This window comes from Musca autumnalis, unplaced genomic scaffold (assembly GCF_047663935.1).
Source record: "Musca autumnalis isolate F117 unplaced genomic scaffold, ASM4766393v1 scaffold_9, whole genome shotgun sequence".
In the NCBI taxonomy this organism is placed as follows: domain Eukaryota; kingdom Metazoa; phylum Arthropoda; class Insecta; order Diptera; family Muscidae; genus Musca; species Musca autumnalis.
In genome coordinates, this window is record NW_027412450.1 from 743,160 (window position 1) to 764,581 (window position 21,422).

Below are 21,422 nucleotides of genomic sequence, written 5' to 3' on the forward strand. Positions count from 1 at the left end.
TTCGATTGTTTTTAAAATTGTTTGGCATATTATCCAAACACCACACACACATACACAGTTTGTTTATATTGTTTTGAAGTTTTAGGCATACTCGAATAAAAAAAATTTAAATTGACATAAAGCTTTGGCTAACCTTTCTTATTAAACCATGCGTACACGAATTAACCCGTTCATACCACATGGTACATATGGTCTGTTCCTTTACTTTTGAAAATGGTAAAACTGGCAAAAGTAGCAAAAGTTGTAATCTACTTCCATATGAATTGTATGGTGTCTGAAGTAAAGGAACGCTTTTCGAGTAAAAAGTTGTAAAACTTGAAGATTCTTTCACGTAAAGGAACAGGGCTATAATTCATATTTTCATACTTTTTAGTTACTGATTTTAAATGAAGTTTCAGCCAAACGACGAGTAAAATTAATTGATATGAACAGAAAAAAGTTTGTTTCTTCTTACAGATATCTATTCAATATAAAATCATATATTATTTTCATTTATGTTTTCTATTTTTTCTCAAAATTTTGGTGTTTTCAGAATATTTTAAAACTTTTCTATTTTAAAAATTAACGAGAGAGAGACGTGCCAAAATAACTTTTTGGTATACAGACTTTCCGGCAGGAATTTGATTTTTGTTTCTAAATTTGTACGCGAATTTCAAACGATGAACAAGAAATGTAACTGCAATGAAAGTGAAGACAAAATTATGTGTGTTCGTTTACTCAAAATTCGTACAAATTGTTACTGGATGTTGTTCGTTTACTCTCCAGTACAATGCAAACGACCTTAGCAGATTACAAGAAGTTACTGAACTTGTACAAATTTGTACAAATTGTTGAGTAAACGAACACACCTATTTACTATGATTTGAATGTATATTAGTCGTTAAACCGTTTACTTTCCATTCATATTTTGCAGTTTTTCTAAAAAGGTTTGAATTTTTAAGACATTTGTAATTCTTTATTATTCCTGTCATAATAAATTTATTTCGATAAATTCTCTTATTTGTTACAGATGGGACACATTTTATCGTCGTTCTGAGAGTAATTTAAGTAGAACAATGTTGTTCGTTCTCAAAATTTTGTATAGGAAATGAAGTAATTATATCGTAATTTGGGTTCGAACAACGAATATAGAGCGAATTAGCCTTAGTATGAACAAGGCATTAGTATAAACAAGACATAAAATATCGATTGCTATAGATATTATCGTTAAGTTGTCAACTCCATTAATTTGGAGACGAAACTGGCGGAAATGTCAATGCTCTTCTTGACGTTGGCCGTTGGTAACACACATAAAAACTTTGTTCCAGAACTAAAAAGTTTTTAAAATTTTTACGACTTTTACATATTTTACCCGAAAACCCGTTCCCGTACACAAAAAAGTTGTAAAATGTTCACTTCTCTTTAAACAAAAATGACGCTGAATGACACTCCCCAGTAAAAAATTTTGGAAGTTGTGCAATTGGAGTTATGATTTCACAAAATCTTTCGATGTAGTCAAACAGAGTTATGAAAAAGGAACTCCGTTCGATACATTTTTGCTCTGTTCCAGAACCTGCAAGAAGCTACTATTTTTTACAACGATAACATTTTTTCCTTTATGTTATCGGAAAAAATAGTAAAAATTAGCAGATTCTCGCAGTTCTGGAACAGACCATTTATAAGCAGTTGCTGTAGAGATCCCTACAGAAAAAATCAGTTGGTTGATCCCTACAAATTTCTTCAAAAGATAAACAAGAGTGTACACATTTCGAAGAATTTGTTATAAAATAAAGAAATAACAACTTAAGTTGCAAACATTTTTCCGGTAATTCACGAGACGGAAATTTTTAATGGTGTGGAGTTGGAGCCCATGTCGAAAGCTGAACTAGTTATGGGAAGGCAACATAAAAAAATTTAGGATGATGAAAGAAAATCAGATGCGCTTGGATTAAATCGGGAACGGAGGAAGTAAGCTCAAATGTGATTGAATTCAATGGAAACTTTTTTTAATTTGTGTTTATATAATAAAGTTCTTTGTGTTCTTGTTTTACACAAATAATAAATGAATTTTATTTATTCTGGGATATTTCGCAATAGCTTGCATTTTTACTGCATCTTTAGGTTGACTTAAAACACAATCCGAAGAGTGCATTTAAATTCAATCCAAACGACTACATCGAAAGCTGTGATTTGGATCGAAAACTGTAGAAACAAAATAGAGTGCATCCTAGCTGCGCGCTCTCCTGTAAAATTCATAAGTGAATTCATAGGAAAAGATGTACTCCAACGGCAAATGTACCGTACACTTGTAGTGATTCAACTGCATCCGTGGATGCAAACTTTTTGCTGCCGGATGCAGTTGAATCCCTACAAGTGTACAGTATATTTGCCGTTGGAGTACAACTGTTGGGATATACACGATTGGAGATGAGGACACAAGAACACTTTTACACTTTCACACTGGTGGTTTATTCACAACTGATGATCATTCTACAATAGGTACAGGTACTTATATGTATAGACCTTACAAAATATTCAGGTATGTAAATATTTGCATTGGTACATTTCCAATACTCCTCCTCAATGAAAATATTTACATTTCCTTTTTACCTTTACAGTTGACATACAACTTACATTGACATACAATGTTTTCTTAAATATAGACACACTATAAATTATCTTACATTCTAGTATATACAGATACATATTTACACAATTCATTAATTTCATATTATCAACTATTTACATTCTTAACTCTAGTAATGTATTTCTATACTTCATATCATATTTACTGTGTTGTACACCTTTGGCGGTCTGCCTGGGCGCCCACTTCGCACAATTTTTGGTCGTCCAGGTCCTTTTTTACCTGTTATCTCTTCAATGATGTCTTCATCGCCTTCGTTCTCGTTGGCCGACTCGTAATCGCTCTCAACCTTTCCTTCTTGATGCACAATTTGCATGTCTTTTCACTTTGCTGGCAATAACTCAAATTGCGCATATTCTCTCTGTTCTGGTAATGATTTCCTCGGGCTGTACAAGAACAAATTTCCTTGTTTTCTGGCGAACATTACAGTTTTTCCTCTGTCTATTATTTTAGCACCTCTGCTATCAAACTTCACTGCTGCCTTTTCAGCGATCTTGCCCACAGACATAAAATTGCACTGCATCTCAGGTACATACAGCACGTCGTTCAGCATGATGTCACAATCTGCCAGCCACACACTGCCTTTACCTCTAGCAACGATTTTCTTTTCGCCAACCAAATCGATCTTTCCTGTGTGCTCTGCAAATTCTTTGAACAAGCTTCTGTCACAACACATATGACTTGATGCTCCGCTGTCGACACACCACACGCTGGAGTTTAATACGCTCTTCTTGTTCGACGATTGCAGCACTGCATATGAATTCGTGTGAGTTTCTTTGCTGGGCTTTCCCTTTTCTCTGCACTGTGCGGCAAAATGTCCTCTACGACCGCAATTATAGCATTTCACATTTTTCTTATTGTTACCTGCGCGCCTCTTGCCATTGTTGTTGTTGCTGTACACACGCTTTCTTGTGCGCTCACCGCCGTTGCCTTTTACACCTCGGTCTCTACATTGTGCTGCGCAATGTCCTGAACGTCCACAATTGAAGCATTTAAAGTTGCGATGTTTTTTCTTCTTACTGGTACCTGCGCCGTTATTTCTGCCCTCGTTGCTGGGATGCTTGTTGTTTCTCCTTGTGCGTGCCATAAAAATCTGGACATCGTCGTCTCCTTGTGCGCTGTAATTGTTGACCTTTCGGCGATCACATTCTTCACCCAATTTCATCTTGAGGGTACTCAATTTTGGCAGCTCGTCCCTCGCTTCTAGCGCAACAACTAGATTTTCATACGATGGTGGCAGGCTCGCTAACAGCATTATCACATATAGCTCCTCCTGTAGAGCTATTCCAGTCTCTGCCAACTTTTCCACTATCGCCACAAACTTGCAAATGTACTCCTGTACATCTTCATTTTCTGCCATGCGCATCTGGATCAGTTGCTTAAAGAGGGTCACTTTTCTTACCGGTCCCTTTGGCCGATGTACCTCTTTCAACGCTTCCCAAGTCTCCTTCGCTGTTGTGCAGTTCTTAATGTGAGCAATCTGCACCGGTGTTGCACTCAAGATGATGGTTGCTGTAGCCTTCTCATCCTTAGTTTTCCATGCGGCAACTTCGTTGGCATTCTTCTCATTTGGAACAGGCTTCTCCATCTCACCATTAACCACCGACCACAAGTCTTGATGAACCAGAACACTTCTCACTTGTAGACTCCATGAGTCGTAGTTGGTATCATCCAATTTCGCAATGTTGTAGAGCGAATTCATTTTCCTCGTTTTTACCGTTCACAGCTGCGCACTTTAATTTTTCACAATGTAATTACTGCTCACTGCTTGTTGATTTTTCCTTTTTCACTGCTGCTTTTTCCTTGTTGTCTCTATTTGTCACTTTATGCACACACACTTTTATTTCTGCCTGGGCCCATAACCTGTTGGGATATACACGATTGGAGATGAGGACACAAGAACACTTTTACACTTTCACACTGGTGGTTTATTCACAACTGATGATCATTCTACAATAGGTACAGGTACTTATATGTATAGACCTTACAAAATATTCAGGTATGTAAATATTTGCATTGGTACATTTCCAATAACAACTTTTTCTATGAATTCACTTATGAACTTTACAACGGAGAGCGCAGCTAGGATGCACTCCATTTTGCTTCCACAGCACACAGCTAGGATGCACTCCGTTTTCGATCCAAACCACAGCGTTTGGTGTAGTCGTTTGGATTGAATTCATAGGCACTCTTCGGAATGTGTTTTTAATCAATCTAAAGATGCAATGAAAATGCAAGCTATTACGAAATATTTCAGACTAAATAAAATGCATTTATTATTTGAGTAAAACAAGAATACAAAGAACGTTATTATATAAACACAAATTAAAAATGTTTCCATTAAATTCAATCACTTCCTACGTTCTCCATTTAATACAAGCGCGCAACTGATTTTGCTTCGTCATCCTAAAGGGTTTTTATGTTGCCTGCCCATCACTAGTTCAGCTTTCGACTCCAACTCCACTCCAGTAAAAATTTCCGTCTCGTAAATTACCACAAAAATTTTCGCAACTTTATGCTCTGTTCCAGAACCTGCATGAACCTACTATTTTTTACTACGATAACATTTTTTTGTAGAATCTTGCAGTACTGGAACAGACCATTAGTTTGTATTTTTTTATTTTATAACAAATTCTTCGAAATATATTCACGCTTGTTTCTCTTTTGAAGAAATTGTGTCGGTAGCGACGGGTAGGGATCAACCAACTGTTTTTGTTTTGTAGGGATCTCTAAAGCAACTGCTTATAAATGCTCTGATCCAGAACCTGCAAGAAGCTACATTTTTTGCTATGATAGCATTTTTTCTTTATGTTATCGAAAAAATAGTAAAGTAGGGTACACACGATCAGTTTTTACTGTCAGTTTTGCTCAAATAATCGGTTGCTTGCCAGTAGGCCCGTTCATTTTTGTCAGTCATCAGGAAACCACAAAATATTTTGTGGTTGTTGGACGGTTGGACATTTATCGATATTTCCGAGAAATCGACAGTCAAAACTGATCGTGTGTCCCCCGCTTAAAAATTAGTAGATTCTTGCAGTTCTGGAACAAACCAAAAAAAGTATCGAACGGAGTGCATTTTTCATAACTCTGTTGGCCTACATCGAAAACTGTTGTGAAATTGTTATGTAACTAGCTTGGAGTGTAAAGGGGAATGAGTCATACCTAGATGTCGCTGGTATGCGTTTGCCATTGAAGTATTACGGTCTAGCTCAGTTGGCCACTCCAGACCAGACAGCGTGTATCTTGTGTAGGTAAAGTTAGAGTTCAGCTTACTTTCGATGATCTGACCAAACCCATGGATGTTTACCTCATTCCGGGTCTGGAGAATTCAATGTATTGTGGCATCGACTTTTGGAGAGAATTCAGCATAGCACCCAAACTCATCAGCAGTTTTGAGATAAGCTCTGTAGGTAAAGATTCAGACATGCATATTCTATCCGATGATCAATTCGCATTGCTTGAAAAAGCTAAAGAGAGTTTCCGCGATTTTGAGAAGCATGGTCTTGGGAAGACGCATTTAGAGGAGCACGTGATTGATACCGGGGATGCAGTCCCGATCAAGCAACGTCATTATCCCGTGTCTCCAGCTGTTGAGTCTCTCATTTATCAAGAGCTAGATCGTATGCTGAAGTTGGGTGTCATCGAGCCAAGTACGTCTCCTTGGAATTCTCCAGTCACTTTGGTCCGTAGGGGTGAAAAGAATAGGTTGTGTCTAGATGCACGTAAGCTGAATGAGGTCACCATTAAAGACGCGTATCCTCTGCCGTTTATAGACGCATTATTAGGTCGTCTCCAAGACACCTATTTTATTTCAAGCATCGATCTTAAAGACGCCTTTTGGCAGGTGCCCTTATCGGTAGACAGTCGTCCGAAGACCGCGTTTACAGTGCCGGGGAGACCACACTATCAATTTACTGTCATGCCGTTCGGGTTGTGCAATGCAGCCCAACGGTTATGTCGGTTAATGGATAGTGTGATCTCACCGGAACTGAAAAACAAAGTCTTCGTTTATCTTGACGATCTTTTGGTAGTCTCACCCGACTTTGAATCTCATGTGGTACTGCTTCGTCAAGTAGGGGAAATGCTGTCTAGGGCAAATCTCACGATCAACTTGAAAAAGTCAAAATTCTGCAGGCGTCAGTTAAGGTACCTCGGATATATAGTGGGTGAAGGAAAACTTAAGCCGGATCCGTCCAAAATAGATTCGATCACCGACATACCAATCCCCAAGACAGCTCGGGAAGTTAGACGATTTTTAGGAATGGCTTCATGGTTCAGGCGGTTCATTCAGAACTATGCCGAAATTACAGCACCTCTCACTAGGACTTTAAAGAAAGGTAAAACATTCTCCTTTGATGATCAGGCGATAGAAGCTTTTAATAAATTGAAAGTAGCATTGACTACAAGCCCGGTTCTTCACCATCCGGTTTTTGACAAACGTTTCTATGTCCAGTGTGACGCCTCAAACATTGGCCTAGGTGCGGTCTTGTACCAACTAGACGCTGTTGGTCTGGAACGTCCCATCGCCTTTCATTCTGCGCAGCTCTCAAAGGCTGAACAGAATTACAGTGTGACGGAGCGGGAGTGTTTGGCAGTCATTAGTGCGATAAAGAAATTTCGCCCGTTTATCGAAATGATGCCATTCACTGTCGTGACGGATCACAGCGCTTTGAAATGGCTGATGGGGCAGAAGGACCTCAGTGGTCGGTTGGCAAGATGGAGTTTGAAGTTGCAATCCTTTAATTTTGATATTCAGCACCGCAAGGGATCACAAAATGTGGTAGCCGATACACTTTCTCGCGTTCACCTGGACGAAGTCAATATGTTTGTTGACGAAAGGCCTCTTGTTGACTTGGATTCACCCGAGTTTAAAAGTGAGGAATATTCACAATTAGTTAGTATGGTGCAGGAAAACCATGACAGTTTACCGGATTTGAAAGTTAGCGATTCGTTTGTGTATAAAAAGACACTCCCGTCAGATGGTACTCCGGTACATGAAAATTTTATTTGGAAGCTTTGGGTTCCGAGTTCTTTAACTGATTCACTTATCGACAAAACACACAATTCTTCTGTAAATTGTCATTGTGGTATAGGACGTACGGTCGCGGCACTGAGGCAATATTTTTATTGGCCTAAGATGGCTCAACAAGTTCGAAACTTTATTAACCACTGCATTGTTTGTAAACAATCCAAAGCCCCAAATCACATTTTAAGACCCAAGATGGGAACCGAAACCGTAACCGATAGGCCTTTTCAAAAGATTTTTATAGACTTCATTGGACCTTTTCCGAGGTCAAGGTTGGGAAACACGTATATCTTTATTGTGTTAGATCACTTGACAAAATTTGTTTTGCTGAAGCCACTAGCCAAGGCGAACTCGAAAAACATTATCAAATTTCTAAAATCCGAAGTGTTTCATAAATTTGGCGTGCCACAGATTGTACATTCCGATAACGGAAAGCAATTTACTTCTTTAGAATTTTCTTCGTTTTTAAATAAATATGGATGCCGACCGATTAGAAATGCCGTGTATTCGCCACAGGCGAATGCATCGGAACGCGTAAATAGGACCATAACCGCGGCGATCCGGACATATGTTTCGGAAGATCAACGCGATTGGGACCGAAATATATCGTCCATAGAATGTTCTTTGAGGTCCAATTTTCACACGACACTTGGTTGTTCACCGTATTTCGCATTATTCGGCACCCACATGGTTACACACGCGAGCACTTATGATTTAGCACACAAACTAGGAGTTTTAGAAGACGGTATGGTTGAAATAGTTCCGAAACACGATATTTTGAATTTAGTTCGCGAAAAGATTAAATCGAATATTCACGATTCTTTTGAGAAATCTGCGGATCGGTATAACACTAGAACTCGCGACGTCAGTTTCAAACCGGGACAGGAAATACTTAGGCGCAATTTTGTTTTAAGTGACGCTTCGCGCCATCTTAACTCTAAGTTCCCTGCAAACCATTGGAAGATTGTTGGACGATTTTTCGACCAGATTTTTCTTCAACGCTTCTTTCCGGCGATCTTTTAGCGAATTTTTATATCAAATTCACCCATGCGAGCAATTTGCCATTCGTAGACGATTCTCAAAAATTATTGTTTATAATCAATCGCTACGACAAATTACCTGTTATGCTTCTCGGCGATCTTTCCGCTAAATTGTGTTATGTTCCGCTTTTGTTAGAGCAGGCGAATAATATATTATTCTTCCGAACCCCGATCACGCGATTGTTACTAAAATTTTTGATTTGGTTGCTTATAATTCTCATATACACATTCTGCATAACTTTGGTATAAATGGCACGTAATATATTATGAGTATTGACAAACATAGTACAGGTCTGGGTTTTGCCCAGTGGAATTAAGAAAGGTCCGAGAAGCAGTATGAACCACTACGTCATAAGGAATGATAAAAAATTATAACAAATCAGAAAATAAAACAAAAAGTTTAAAAATCAAAGACAAAAGTTAAAGAAACAAAAAACAAAAAAAAAATGAAAAATAAGTTTTCTTTAATTTTTTGTTTATATTTTCTTCTTCTTAAGATCTTCCAAGTGATTCGTCAGCGAATCTTGGTCGCGATTCGCATTCCACAAACACTTACTTTAGGTTGGTGTTACGCAGAAGATTTTTAGGCGATATCGCCTGCGAAAAATTATTCGCCCAGGAAAATCGCGTATTATTCTTAGGCAATAGAAATGGTTTGCAGGGTTATGTCAAAAGTTCGTAAAGTGCAGAGTTGCCAGACAGGTTGGAACATACCTATATGAAATTGAGGACTTACGCGGTAGAAAGATAGGCGTATACCATTGCAAGGTAACCCAGCAAACATCTTGGGTACCATCAACAACAACTTTAATTCTTTTGAATTTAAATAAGCATTTCCTTTTTTTTTGTGATTTTGTAATTGATAATGAATCAATTTGTTTATGGCTAGTCAGGAGTGGCCACTGAGCTAGACCGAAATTTCTTCAATGGCAAGTGTATACCAGCGACATCTTGGTATGCCTCATTCCCCTTTACACTCCGATCTAGTTTCATAACAAAATCATAACTCCAATTGCACGACTTCCAATTTTTTTCGCTGGGTAGGTCTGTTTGGTTAATTTCCCAGCAAGAATTGTCCAGCAAGAACTTTCTGAGAGAGTAAGGAGTTTTTCATGATACAATGATACAAGGTAACCTCACGCTCACAGCTCACAGAGTTGTATCCCTTTGCCGTCCCTTCATTGACAAAATGATTTTGACAAACTTTGTATGTATATGTTAAAATATACATATGTCAGTTATGTTTACATTTTCAATATCAAACCCAATTGTATTATTTCAAAATTTTCAATTCAAAATTTTCTAGTCGATTATTCGTTCGTCCAGACTGATACATGCCAGAAGTGAAGCAAATACCTACTGGTGGAAGAGTCCACTCACACCACCTTCTATGCCCATGGAATCGGAAGAGGAAAAACAGCAACAAAAGGAGCAACTTTACTCGAAGCAGCCAAAGACTCTATGAGTGACGAAGAAACACATTCCACATCTACTGCTGGCCTCAAGGCTTGATCAAATACGGTTCGTTGAGTGTTGCGTTACAACAACCAAATGCAAATTTCAATAACAAATTTCGCATCTTGCTTATACATTTTTCATGTGGTTGTTGTTTTTGACAAATGACGACTCACAACGGACCGTATGTGCCGAGGCTTTAAGCGCTTTTGAGGATAAGTTAAAGGCTTAATTAATGAGAGGACGTTTCCGTTTTCTCAATGAACAACCCCAAAATGACACAATGTTTAGGGCCACTCCTTCATACATATCTCGCACTAAAGTTTTTAGTAGCCTTTATTACAACGCTATAAATATATTTTGTGTATGTTCATTAGGTCTATCAATGGAAAAATTAGGCCCGCTGTTATAATGCCTACCACACAAACGTATAAAATTACGGCCGCGACGGAAGACCTTCTTGCGTGGGCCAGGGAGCATCTTGCAGATTTAAGAAGGCGAGACAAATCGGTGCTATCCATCTTGGGTTGAGGAAGGTTGTATCATTCTTTAATATAGAAACAGATATCCAGCTATCCCAATAAAAACGCATAAACATTTTTAAAATTAATTTTTATTAATTTCTCGTTGGACCTAAGTTGAATGGTCAAGATTTTTACAAATGGAAATAAAAATAACAAATCAAATAAAAATATCTTTTGTTGTCTTTTTTTGACTTCGTATTCAGTGTGGTAAAACCAACCAAAGGGACAGCATCCTTGGCCACAACTGATGTAGGGGGTATATTATTTATTGACTTAAGTTACCACGTTACAAAGTAATAAAAACTCAATATAGGGATTCGTGTTGATGAGTAGACGAACATTGGACAGTGGATTGAGACGACGAAAGATCTTGGAACTTCTTCCCTCTAGGTGTACCTGGCGGAACAATTCGACATTTTTACGATAGGTAGTCCTTTTGGCCCTGATTCCAACGGTGTACAAAATGTATACTTCGCGACATATAGGCCTCGAAGGTTCCGAAAACCCCCTAACAAGAACTTAAGTTAAACGTTTTTACTAAATTGGAATCGTTACAAATTTTGTTATTACAGGTATGGCTTCTCCCCCGAACACAGCAATATACAATATGCATTGTCTAAGTATAAGTTGGAGTTTCTAGGCATATATCTCGGAACAAAAGTTATACACCGTTGGAATTATGACCGAAAGCACTACCTGTGGTGATAAAGGGACGATAAGCCAACAGACCCATAAAAGTTCGACAGACCCATAGTTTCAAAGCCGGGAATATTACAGAAGGCATGAGAGGTGTACGTCGGGAAATGCGGTAGTTTCAAAATTAAAAAGCCATTCCCAGAACAGAATTACCTAAAAGTAGGTGGTGTTTTTATCTTCGTTCGGCTGGTTAATCCTTTAGATTGGACTGGGCTGGGACGCCAATAGCAGCAATTGCAAGACCAAAGCGTAGCGGAGCCGGTTTACAATGGCGATAAGTTTTTGTAGGGACGAACACGCTACCTCCACTGCACATCCTAACGAAAGCACCCGCACCATTATTCAGCAGGGTTTCGGGACCTGTAACAAGCAGCGCACATTCAATATAAATCCATTAATCATCACTCTGGCAGAATTACTTACCGGCTTGTTCGCTGAAACATAAGGTTGACGTTTGTTAGATATCGTTGACATCAGGGCGAATGGGTTACTTGAGCACTGCTGGCAAGTAAATGTGGTCTTCCTTGATTTGCCTATTATTTTCCGAATATACGGAAAACTGACCTTGATGGCGTTGGCTGAACTCTTCATTAACGAAAATAACAACATAAAAACAGTTTAATGTTGTATTCCACAATTTCATTTCGTGTCGTGAGTATTCAAAAACTGAAAAACGAAATGTCGATCTGCTTTTACATTGAGCTTTTATTTTAGCGAATTTTCATACCGTTTCTCATTTTTCTTGGCAATTCCTTCCGAGCTTATGAAAATATTTAATTTTGCAGCCGCAGAAACGTCCTCAATTGACCAATTAAAGATGGAAGATAAAAACTTAACACAATTTCTCCCGAAATACGACCAAATATTTCGCTTGACTTATTTATTTTCGCAATCGTTACAGTTTATTCAGTTTTGTACAAAATATAAATAAAACGTAAACAAATTGTTATTGACACTTACAAAAACAACATTTATGTATACTGTTTCGACACAGGGTTGTATGTGACAGCTCAAGGACGGTTTTTTGAAATGAGATTACCTTGTATCATTGTATCATGGGAGTTTTTATTCTCTTTTGTAAGAAAATGTTAAAAAGTAAAAAGCACCTTCCCAGCAAAAACCAGCAAGCAATCAGCTTACTTGCCAAAACAGAACAATTTGTCCGCCAATGAAGGAAACAAAGGAAGCAAAAAATTATTATTTTATTAAAAATAAAAAAGAAAAATGTCCCAAAAAAGTATTTTTTCCACTTTGCAACTTTGTTTCCAAACAACACAACACAACTAGCCTTGCTATTCCCACAATAAAATTATTTTTAATTTTCACAAACTTAAGTCAACGAAAAATTAAAAACAGATGATTGATTGTTTTCAGGAAGAAGAAGAGGTGCTAGTGCTTGCTGGAAGAAATTTGTCCAGCAAGAATTTGCAACTGTCAAAATGCCTCTCTCGAATCGCTCTCTTTTCCTGACTTTTTGTGTTAACAGACGACTTTCAGCAACAATTGGTACAAATTGTTATAAATTTTAGGGTAACCAGAGAGACTTGATGCTATAAAAATGCAAGCAATTGCAAAATATCCCAGAATAAATAAAATGCATTTATTATTTGTTTAAAACAATAATATTAAGAACTTTATTACATAAACACAACACACATAAAATGTATCGAAGAGAGTGCATTTTTCATAACTCCGTGTGGACTGCATTCAAAGATGTTGTGAAATCATAATACCCCGTTTATATATAACCGGATTTAACAAACCGACTGGGTTTTAAATGTCAATTCCATTGATTATATTTCAAATAAATCTTCATGAAGAAGGTTAACCCTGCAAAAAGCTCTAATATAAACAGCATATTACTCTGCATTGCACTACTTCCAAAATTTTTTGCAGGGGTAGTTATTTTTGTTTGGCGAAACATAAAATACCAGTTGATCGAACTGCTAAAATAAGTTATTGTAAATTAAATTCTCACGCAAAACACAAGAAATGTTGACATTTTACGTGTACAACATTACATTTATTTGTTTTCTTTTTCGAGATAAATCTACATGTTTGTGTACAGTTTGACAATTCTATACCTCACACCGAATTCAACACATGACATATGAATTTTGACAGCTCAAATAGAAATCATCTGATTTTTGTTGGAGGACCTATGATTGGGCCATGGTCACGACATTTAAGGAAACAGACCAATTGATGTAAAGGGCTGGGTACATAAGCTGCCATGATAGAATAATTTAAGCTCTGTTCCAGAACTAAAAAGTTTTTACAATTTTTACCACTTTTACACATTTTGCGTTCCCGTACACAACATTTATATGAAAATCGTTTACGACTTTTACAACTTTTACGACTTTTACCACTTTATAAAGTACGGGAACAGGCCATTAGATGTATTTATTTATTTTATTTATGGCCTATTCTGTCAAAAGCAGGGTTGACATTTTATACTGTTGTTGACATTATGCAATAATAAAGGTAGATGCGTCACTGAATTGTTGCAACAAAAAAATTCTGCTGTAATGCCAAGTTTACACTTGCGCTCTAAAATCCACTGGATTTCACGAAATCCTGAAATACATCCCAGTGTTTACACTTATTTTTTTGTTGATTTCATACATATCACAATGATGATGGTAGATGTATACGCGCAGCTGATCGAACATGAATTTTCAAAACAAGTTGTAGCAAATTGAATTAGTCATCAAAAATATACGACAATATAGAACTTTACAACTTTATTTCGAAAATTATCGTAAAACTATCTATATATCGTATTAATTGTGTATAGAACCCGTTCCCGTACTCCGAAGTCTAAGAAGACTTACACTTCTCTTTAAACAAAAATAGCGCCGAATAACACCCTATTCTCCTGTTTTCTGCCATACAATTTTGGCATAGTAGAAACTAGCAACATGTTCATTATCATCTAAATACGATAGCTGATACGTTGATTTGCTGCAGTTTTTGCAATTTTCGTCATTTTTTCGTTCCCGTATTTTTTAAGAAATTTGAGACATTTCGCTCTTTTTTCTAACATTACCATTAAAAAAGTACGAGAACGCAATGAAAAATGGCATTGTATCAAAGTAATCTAATATTTTTTTACATTGTTTAAAAATTTTGATTCTAAAATTTTTTGTTGCAGCAATTGACCATCTACCTTGTTTATTGTGATACGTGAAAAGTTTTGCAACTTTTGGTACTTTTTCAGTCCCAAACTGGGTTGTATATCATGTGTACTGTGATTTCGATGTTGATTTCGCTGAAATCACGAAATGAGATGATTTCATTTTTGTATGCGAAATCATGATAATTTTTGCTTGATTCCGCGCGAAATAACGAAACGCCTTCGAAATCATGAAAAGACGCCGAATGTAAACCAAACATAACACTATGGTCCGTTCTTACATGTTGTCTTTAAAGTCATTTTAGTTATACCTTACTTTAAGAAAATTAAAGAATTTGGTGCAGCATACCCCTTTTAATTTATCTGACACTTATTATTAAAGGAAACATGTAAGAACAAAAACGGGTTATCCGACCGATATCGGCCAAAATTTAACTACAGAAAGGATGTAATAATGGGCCTTTATCTTAAAATTGAAAACAAGGACAACACATTTTTATTCGCGTGGCAAAATTAAATTGATTTTTTAATAGAAGTACAGAGGAAAGATTGATTTGACAAGTATTGATATTTGCTTTGTTCCTTTACTTTTTTAATGGTAAGAGTGGTAAAAGAGAAAAGTGTCAAAATTGCTCTCTCATGAACATTTTTACCAGAAAAGTAAAGGAACAGAAAAATGGTAGGTCTGGCAGCAATGTCAGAAAAAAACATAAAAAATCAATTTTCGTCTTTTATTTCAGTTTTTAATTTAGGGTTGTCAGTGTTCGACTTTTTCTTCGGTTTTTCGTCCATTTTGTGAAATAATCGTCAAACAAAAGTCGAAAAATCAGTTCTGCCATTTTCTACCTGCAGAAATCTTGCTGGTAGTCTGTGGTAGAAGAGAAAGCCATTTCCGCGCTCTCTCCCTCTCACTCTCTTAAAAATTGCTTCCAGTTTTGCCACTTTTCGGGGTTAAGGAACGCTTTACAGGTTAAAAATGGTAACAATTAACCATTTGTGGTAACCTCAGGTAAGTAAAGGAACACAGCTATTAATTGAAATTTGTTCTAAAAGTCAGCTGAAATGTCAACGTATCTGCAAATCGGACGCCAGCAAGTAAAAGATAAAGGCCAGAACAGAATCAGTCGTCGCTTGCTTTGCTTGCTTAGAGGTAGTTTACACTATCTATCAATGTCATATGACACGAAATAAAAACATTCCATATCTACCCACTCAGGCAATGTCGAGGCGTAATTTTATTACATTTTTGCTGGTGTGGACGCGCAAAGTCAATGGCGTAAGGAAAAACCCCAATATTGCACATATTAGCGACTATATAATGATGAAAATTTTCATGTCTATGACATTTACATATGTATAGTGTAAACTACCCCTTAGGCCGCCATCAGACCATCTGCTTTTTCACATGTATGAATCAGCTGTTCTGTATATTAGTCCTGTGGTGTATTTCAATAGTTATTTCAAACACATGGCAACACTGTTTCTATGTTATAAATTCTCTCTTTAATCAAAGTATCTATGCATTGTACTAATTAGTATTCGTTACATTTTTAGTAACTGCCATTTTGCTTTTATTAGTTACAATATTTGTGCACTTCGATTTCAACTATCAACCAGATCAAAACGTTCGACTCCATTTTCAATCGATTTATATCTTTGTTATTAGTTATTTATTAAATAAAGTATTATTTAAATATTAATCAACGCGTGCATTTTCAATATAAATACACAACAAAGAATTGGCGACGAGGATAAACTCGAGTTTTCAATAAGATTTTGTGCAAAAAAATCATTTTTTTTTTCAATTTCAACAACGCATAACCTAAAATGGATGCAACACAATTGGCGAAACTGTTGGATGCCATTACAACAATGGCAACAGCAATGCAAAACCAGCAACAAGCTTCTACTTCAACAACCAGTGTCAATATCATAACTAACTTCGATGCCTTCGAACCAAAGAAGGAAAATTTCAAAACTTATAAGGAACGTTTGGAGCTGCACTTACAATTGAAAGGGGTATTTGAAGACAAATCAACAAGTGCAAAGCTTTTGCTTCAATACATTGGGTCACCAGTATATTCAACCCTAGCAACATTAGCTGCCCCAAGAAATATTAATGAATTAAACTACGATGAAATAATTCAACTACTCAGTTCTCATTTTTGCCCGAAGAAAAATATTTTGGTGGAGCAACACAAATTTCTTTGTGAAGTTCAAAAAGAAAATCAAACTATCTCTGATTTTGTTTCAATATTACAAGAGCGAGCAAGTGCGTGTATGTTTGTGTGTGAATGCAAGAAATCAGTGGCAGACATATTTTTGCGCTCTCAATTCATCCGAGGTTTAAGAGATGTTCATATTCGGGAACAACTTTTACAAACACCAGAAGCATCTTTTACGCAAATTGTTGAAAAAGCAACAACAATTGAAACTGCAAAAATCGACAATAACCTAATTTCTCACGACGCATCGAAAGAAATAAATCAAATTCAACAGTGCCGCCAAAACAAAAATCAAAGCCGAAATCAAATGCAAAAAACATCAACAAAAAGAATCAACTACAGCGAATTAGGTTTGGATGGTATGTGTGTGCGTTGTGGACGATCAAACCATATAGCAAGTGAGTGCAAAATCAACAAATTTACATTAAAATGTCGATTATGTGGGAGAGTCGGCCATGTACAACAAGTGTGCATACAAGCGAAAATCAATCAAAAGAAATCAACAAAATCAATCGATGAGTGCAACCAGCTGATCCGCTCTCCAAGTTATTCAAGTTTGTCACACGGAACATACCCCACCGATGACTGTTTTGGCATTAATAATGTTATCGACATTTATCAAAACAAACATAAACAAATATCAACAGCAGATGCTGACAAATTTTTTGCTGAAGTACAAATTGAAAACAAAAAGCAAATTTTCGAAGTGGATTCGGGTGCGTGCCACACATTAATATCAAAAAATCAATTTAAAAAATTAAATTTGGAAAATCCAATAAGGAAACCGAAAATTACATTTCGGTCATACACCGGTGAAGTGATCGTGCCTGTGGGTGTTGTGGATGTGCAAGTGAGGTACAAAAACAAAACGACACTGGAAGAGATGTATATTGTCAGTTCAAAATGTGCCACAGTGCTTGGTCGTAGTTGGATACGACACTTGAACATCAATTTCAATGATGACAATATAAACATACCTCAAACATTAAAAACGGCAGCAATTAAGCCTGGGAGAAAAGATGCAATTCCCTATACGGAATGAAAAAACTAAATATTAAAAATTGTCAACCAAAAACCACCGCAAATTCAACTCATCAACAAATCAAAATCAATCTTTTTTGTTTTCAATGCACTGCCTTCAAACATCAATCATTTTCTAAAACATCTAGTCATCAATCAACCCTTCCCTATTTGCAACACTTGGAAGATCAAGCTTTTGGAAACTACTTCCTGCACTCCTGACGGACCAAGTCCTTATTAAGCCTGGGAGATTGTGGTGTATTTCAATAGTTATTTCAAACACATGGCAACACTGTTTCTATGTTATAAATTCTCTCTTTAATCAAAGTATCTATGCATTGTACTAATTAGTATTCGTTACATTTTTAGTAACTGCCATTTTGCTTTTATTAGTTACAATATTTGTGCACTTCGATTTCAACTATCAACCAGATCAAAACGTTCGACTCCATTTTCAATCGATTTATATCTTTGTTATTAGTTATTTATTAAATAAAGTATTATTTAAATATTAATCAACGCGTGCATTTTCAATATAAATACACAACAAAGAATTGGCGACGAGGATGGGATAAACTCGAGTTTTCAATAAGATTTTGTGCAAAAAAATCATTTTTTTTTTTCAATTTCAACAACGCATAACCTAAAATGGATGCAACACAATTGGCGAAACTGTTGGATGCCATTACAACAATGGCAACAGCAATGCAAAACCAGCAACAAGCTTCTACTTCAACAACCAGTGTCAATATCATAACTAACTTCGATGCCTTCGAACCAAAGAAGGAAAATTTCAAAACTTATAAGGAACGTTTGGAGCTGCACTTACAATTGAAAGGGGTATTTGAAGACAAATCAACAAGTGCAAAGCTTTTGCTTCAATACATTGGGTCACCAGTATATTCAACCCTAGCAACATTAGCTGCCCCAAGAAATATTAATGAATTAAACTACGATGAAATAATTCAACTACTCAGTTCTCATTTTTGCCCGAAGAAAAATATTTTGGTGGAGCAACACAAATTTCTTTGTGAAGTTCAAAAAGAAAATCAAACTATCTCTGATTTTGTTTCAATATTACAAGAGCGAGCAAGTGCGTGTATGTTTGTGTGTGAATGCAAGAAATCAGTGGCAGACATATTTTTGCGCTCTCAATTCATCCGAGGTTTAAGAGATGTTCATATTCGGGAACAACTTTTACAAACACCAGAAGCATCTTTTACGCAAATTGTTGAAAAAGCAACAACAATTGAAACTGCAAAAATCGACAATAACCTAATTTCTCACGACGCATCGAAAGAAATAAATCAAATTCAACAGTGCCGCCAAAACAAAAATCAAAGCCGAAATCAAATGCAAAAAACATCAACAAAAAGAATCAACTACAGCGAATTAGGTTTGGATGGTATGTGTGTGCGTTGTGGACGATCAAACCATATAGCAAGTGAGTGCAAAATCAACAAATTTACATTAAAATGTCGATTATGTGGGAGAGTCGGCCATGTACAACAAGTGTGCATACAAGCGAAAATCAATCAAAAGAAATCAACAAAATCAATCGATGAGTGCAACCAGCTGATCCGCTCTCCAAGTTATTCAAGTTTGTCACACGGAACATACCCCACCGATGACTGTTTTGGCATTAATAATGTTATCGACATTTATCAAAACAAACATAAACAAATATCAACAGCAGATGCTGACAAATTTTTTGCTGAAGTACAAATTGAAAACAAAAAGCAAATTTTCGAAGTGGATTCGGGTGCGTGCCACACATTAATATCAAAAAATCAATTTAAAAAATTAAATTTGGAAAATCCAATAAGGAAACCGAAAATTACATTTCGGTCATACACCGGTGAAGTGATCGTGCCTGTGGGTGTTGTGGATGTGCAAGTGAGGTACAAAAACAAAACGACACTGGAAGAGATGTATATTGTCAGTTCAAAATGTGCCACAGTGCTTGGTCGTAGTTGGATACGACACTTGAACATCAATTTCAATGATGACAATATAAACATACCTCAAACATTAAAAACGGCAGCAATTAAGCCTGGGAGAAAAGATGCAATTCCCTATACGGAATGAAAAAACTAAATATTAAAAATTGTCAACCAAAAACCACCGCAAATTCAACTCATCAACAAATCAAAATCAATCTTTTTTGTTTTCAATGCACTGCCTTCAAACATCAATCATTTTCTAAAACATCTAGTCATCAATCAACCCTTCCCTATTTGCAACACTTGGAAGATCAAGCTTTTGGAAACTACTTCCTGCACTCCTGACGGACCAAGTCCTTATTAAGCCTGGGAGATTGTGGTGTATTTCAATAGTTATTTCAAACACATGGCAACACTGTTTCTATGTTATAAATTCTCTCTTTAATCAAAGTATCTATGCATTGTACTAATTAGTATTCGTTACATTTTTAGTAACTGCCATTTTGCTTTTATTAGTTACAATATTTGTGCACTTCGATTTCAACTATCAACCAGATCAAAACGTTCGACTCCATTTTCAATCGATTTATATCTTTGTTATTAGTTATTTATTAAATAAAGTATTATTTAAATATTAATCAACGCGTGCATTTTCAATATAAATACACAACAAGTCCCAATTTACATTAGGCGAGTTTACTTGCGGCAATTGTCAGTTTGTAGGTGAGAGAGGGTGCTGAGAGGCAAAGGGTTACCATATGCCTCACCTCTCTCTCCAACAAAATGACAATTGCCGCAAGTAAACTCGCCCAATGTAAATTGGGACTTAGTATAACCAAAGTGACAACATACATATGAAAAAACAGATGGTCTGATGGCCGCCTTACCAAATATCAAATTATAAAGGAATGCCAGAGGCTCCTAGAGGAGAACGCAGGCGGATTAGCAGTCTCTGGCATTCCTTTATAATTTGACATTTGGGGAAGCAAGCGACGATTGATTCTGTTCTGGCCTTTAGAGAATTTGCATGTTTGTTTTCAATGTTTTGTTTTGTTCTTTTTGGAACACTGATGATAAGCTGCCTTACCTGATTGCCTTGCTTTCCTGCTTCATTTCTGACGTAATAAAAATAAAAGAATAAAGAAGGCCGAGCAAATTTCGAACTGGGTTGCCCTTTTCTTTTTTATTCTTTTATCAGAAGCAAGCAAGGTAAGCAGGCAAGGCAGCTTATGTACTCACCCCTTGATTGCCTTGCTTTCCTGCTTCATTTCTGACGTAATAAAAATAATAGAATAAAGACGAAATGAAGCAGGAAACTCATGGTTCACACATGCGCAACAGTTGCTGAAATTATACAATTCCCTTTTGACCGTTTTTCTTATTTTTAACAGAAGGGTTGCATTTTACAGCATTTTTGTAACGAACGTACTTTGTGAACAAAAATGTACAATTCATGTACCAATTTGAATTGAGTGTTTTTATGAAATAAAGAGGCTGAAAACTGAAAAATGTGTGTGGTGTGTGTGATACAGGTAGTTAAATTTTTGTCCCACATGTTTTCCATTACAACGTTAAAATAAAACTGATAGGGCCATTATTATATGTGTTCTTTTACTATCTGATGGATTTGAAAACGCAAAACAAACCAATTTGGAGGCATTAAAAATATAATTTTTACATTGAGAGTTAATGCCAAGATGATCCTCCTTGAAATTGAATCATCACTTTTAA

The 21,422-nt window shown here is 36.4% G+C and overlaps 1 protein-coding gene and 1 long non-coding RNA gene across 3 annotated transcripts in view; both read right to left on the minus strand.

The window, feature by feature from the left end:
* Positions 1 to 3,826: 3,826 nt before the first annotated feature.
* Positions 3,827 to 4,325, minus strand: LOC141388243 (uncharacterized). The gene is made up of 2 exons (XM_073958263.1): positions 3,885 to 4,325; positions 3,827 to 3,838 (listed from the first exon to the last, which is right to left on the minus strand). The coding sequence occupies exons 1-2, from the start codon at positions 4,323 to 4,325 to the stop codon at positions 3,827 to 3,829; spliced, it is 453 nt and encodes a 150-aa protein (XP_073814364.1).
* A 7,486-nt stretch (positions 4,326 to 11,811) lies between these two features.
* The window catches only part of LOC141388235 (uncharacterized), a 42,523-nt gene continuing 32,912 nt past the window's right edge, over positions 11,812 to 21,422 (minus strand). The window contains exons 1-3 of one of the 2 annotated variants that reach the window (XR_012408763.1): positions 12,404 to 12,478; positions 12,092 to 12,239; positions 11,812 to 12,030 (exon numbers count right to left, since the gene is read on the minus strand). This is a non-coding gene — a long non-coding RNA (uncharacterized lncRNA). Of the gene's footprint in view, positions 12,031 to 12,091; positions 12,240 to 12,403; positions 12,479 to 21,422 lie in introns of those variants that run through there. The other variant, XR_012408764.1, reaches the window with a different exon arrangement.

Excerpts from the sequence above, each read along its gene's own strand:
- LOC141388243 (XM_073958263.1), bottom strand. The coding sequence starts at position 4,325 with ATGAATTCGCTCTACAACATTGCGAAATTGGATGATACCAACTACGAC.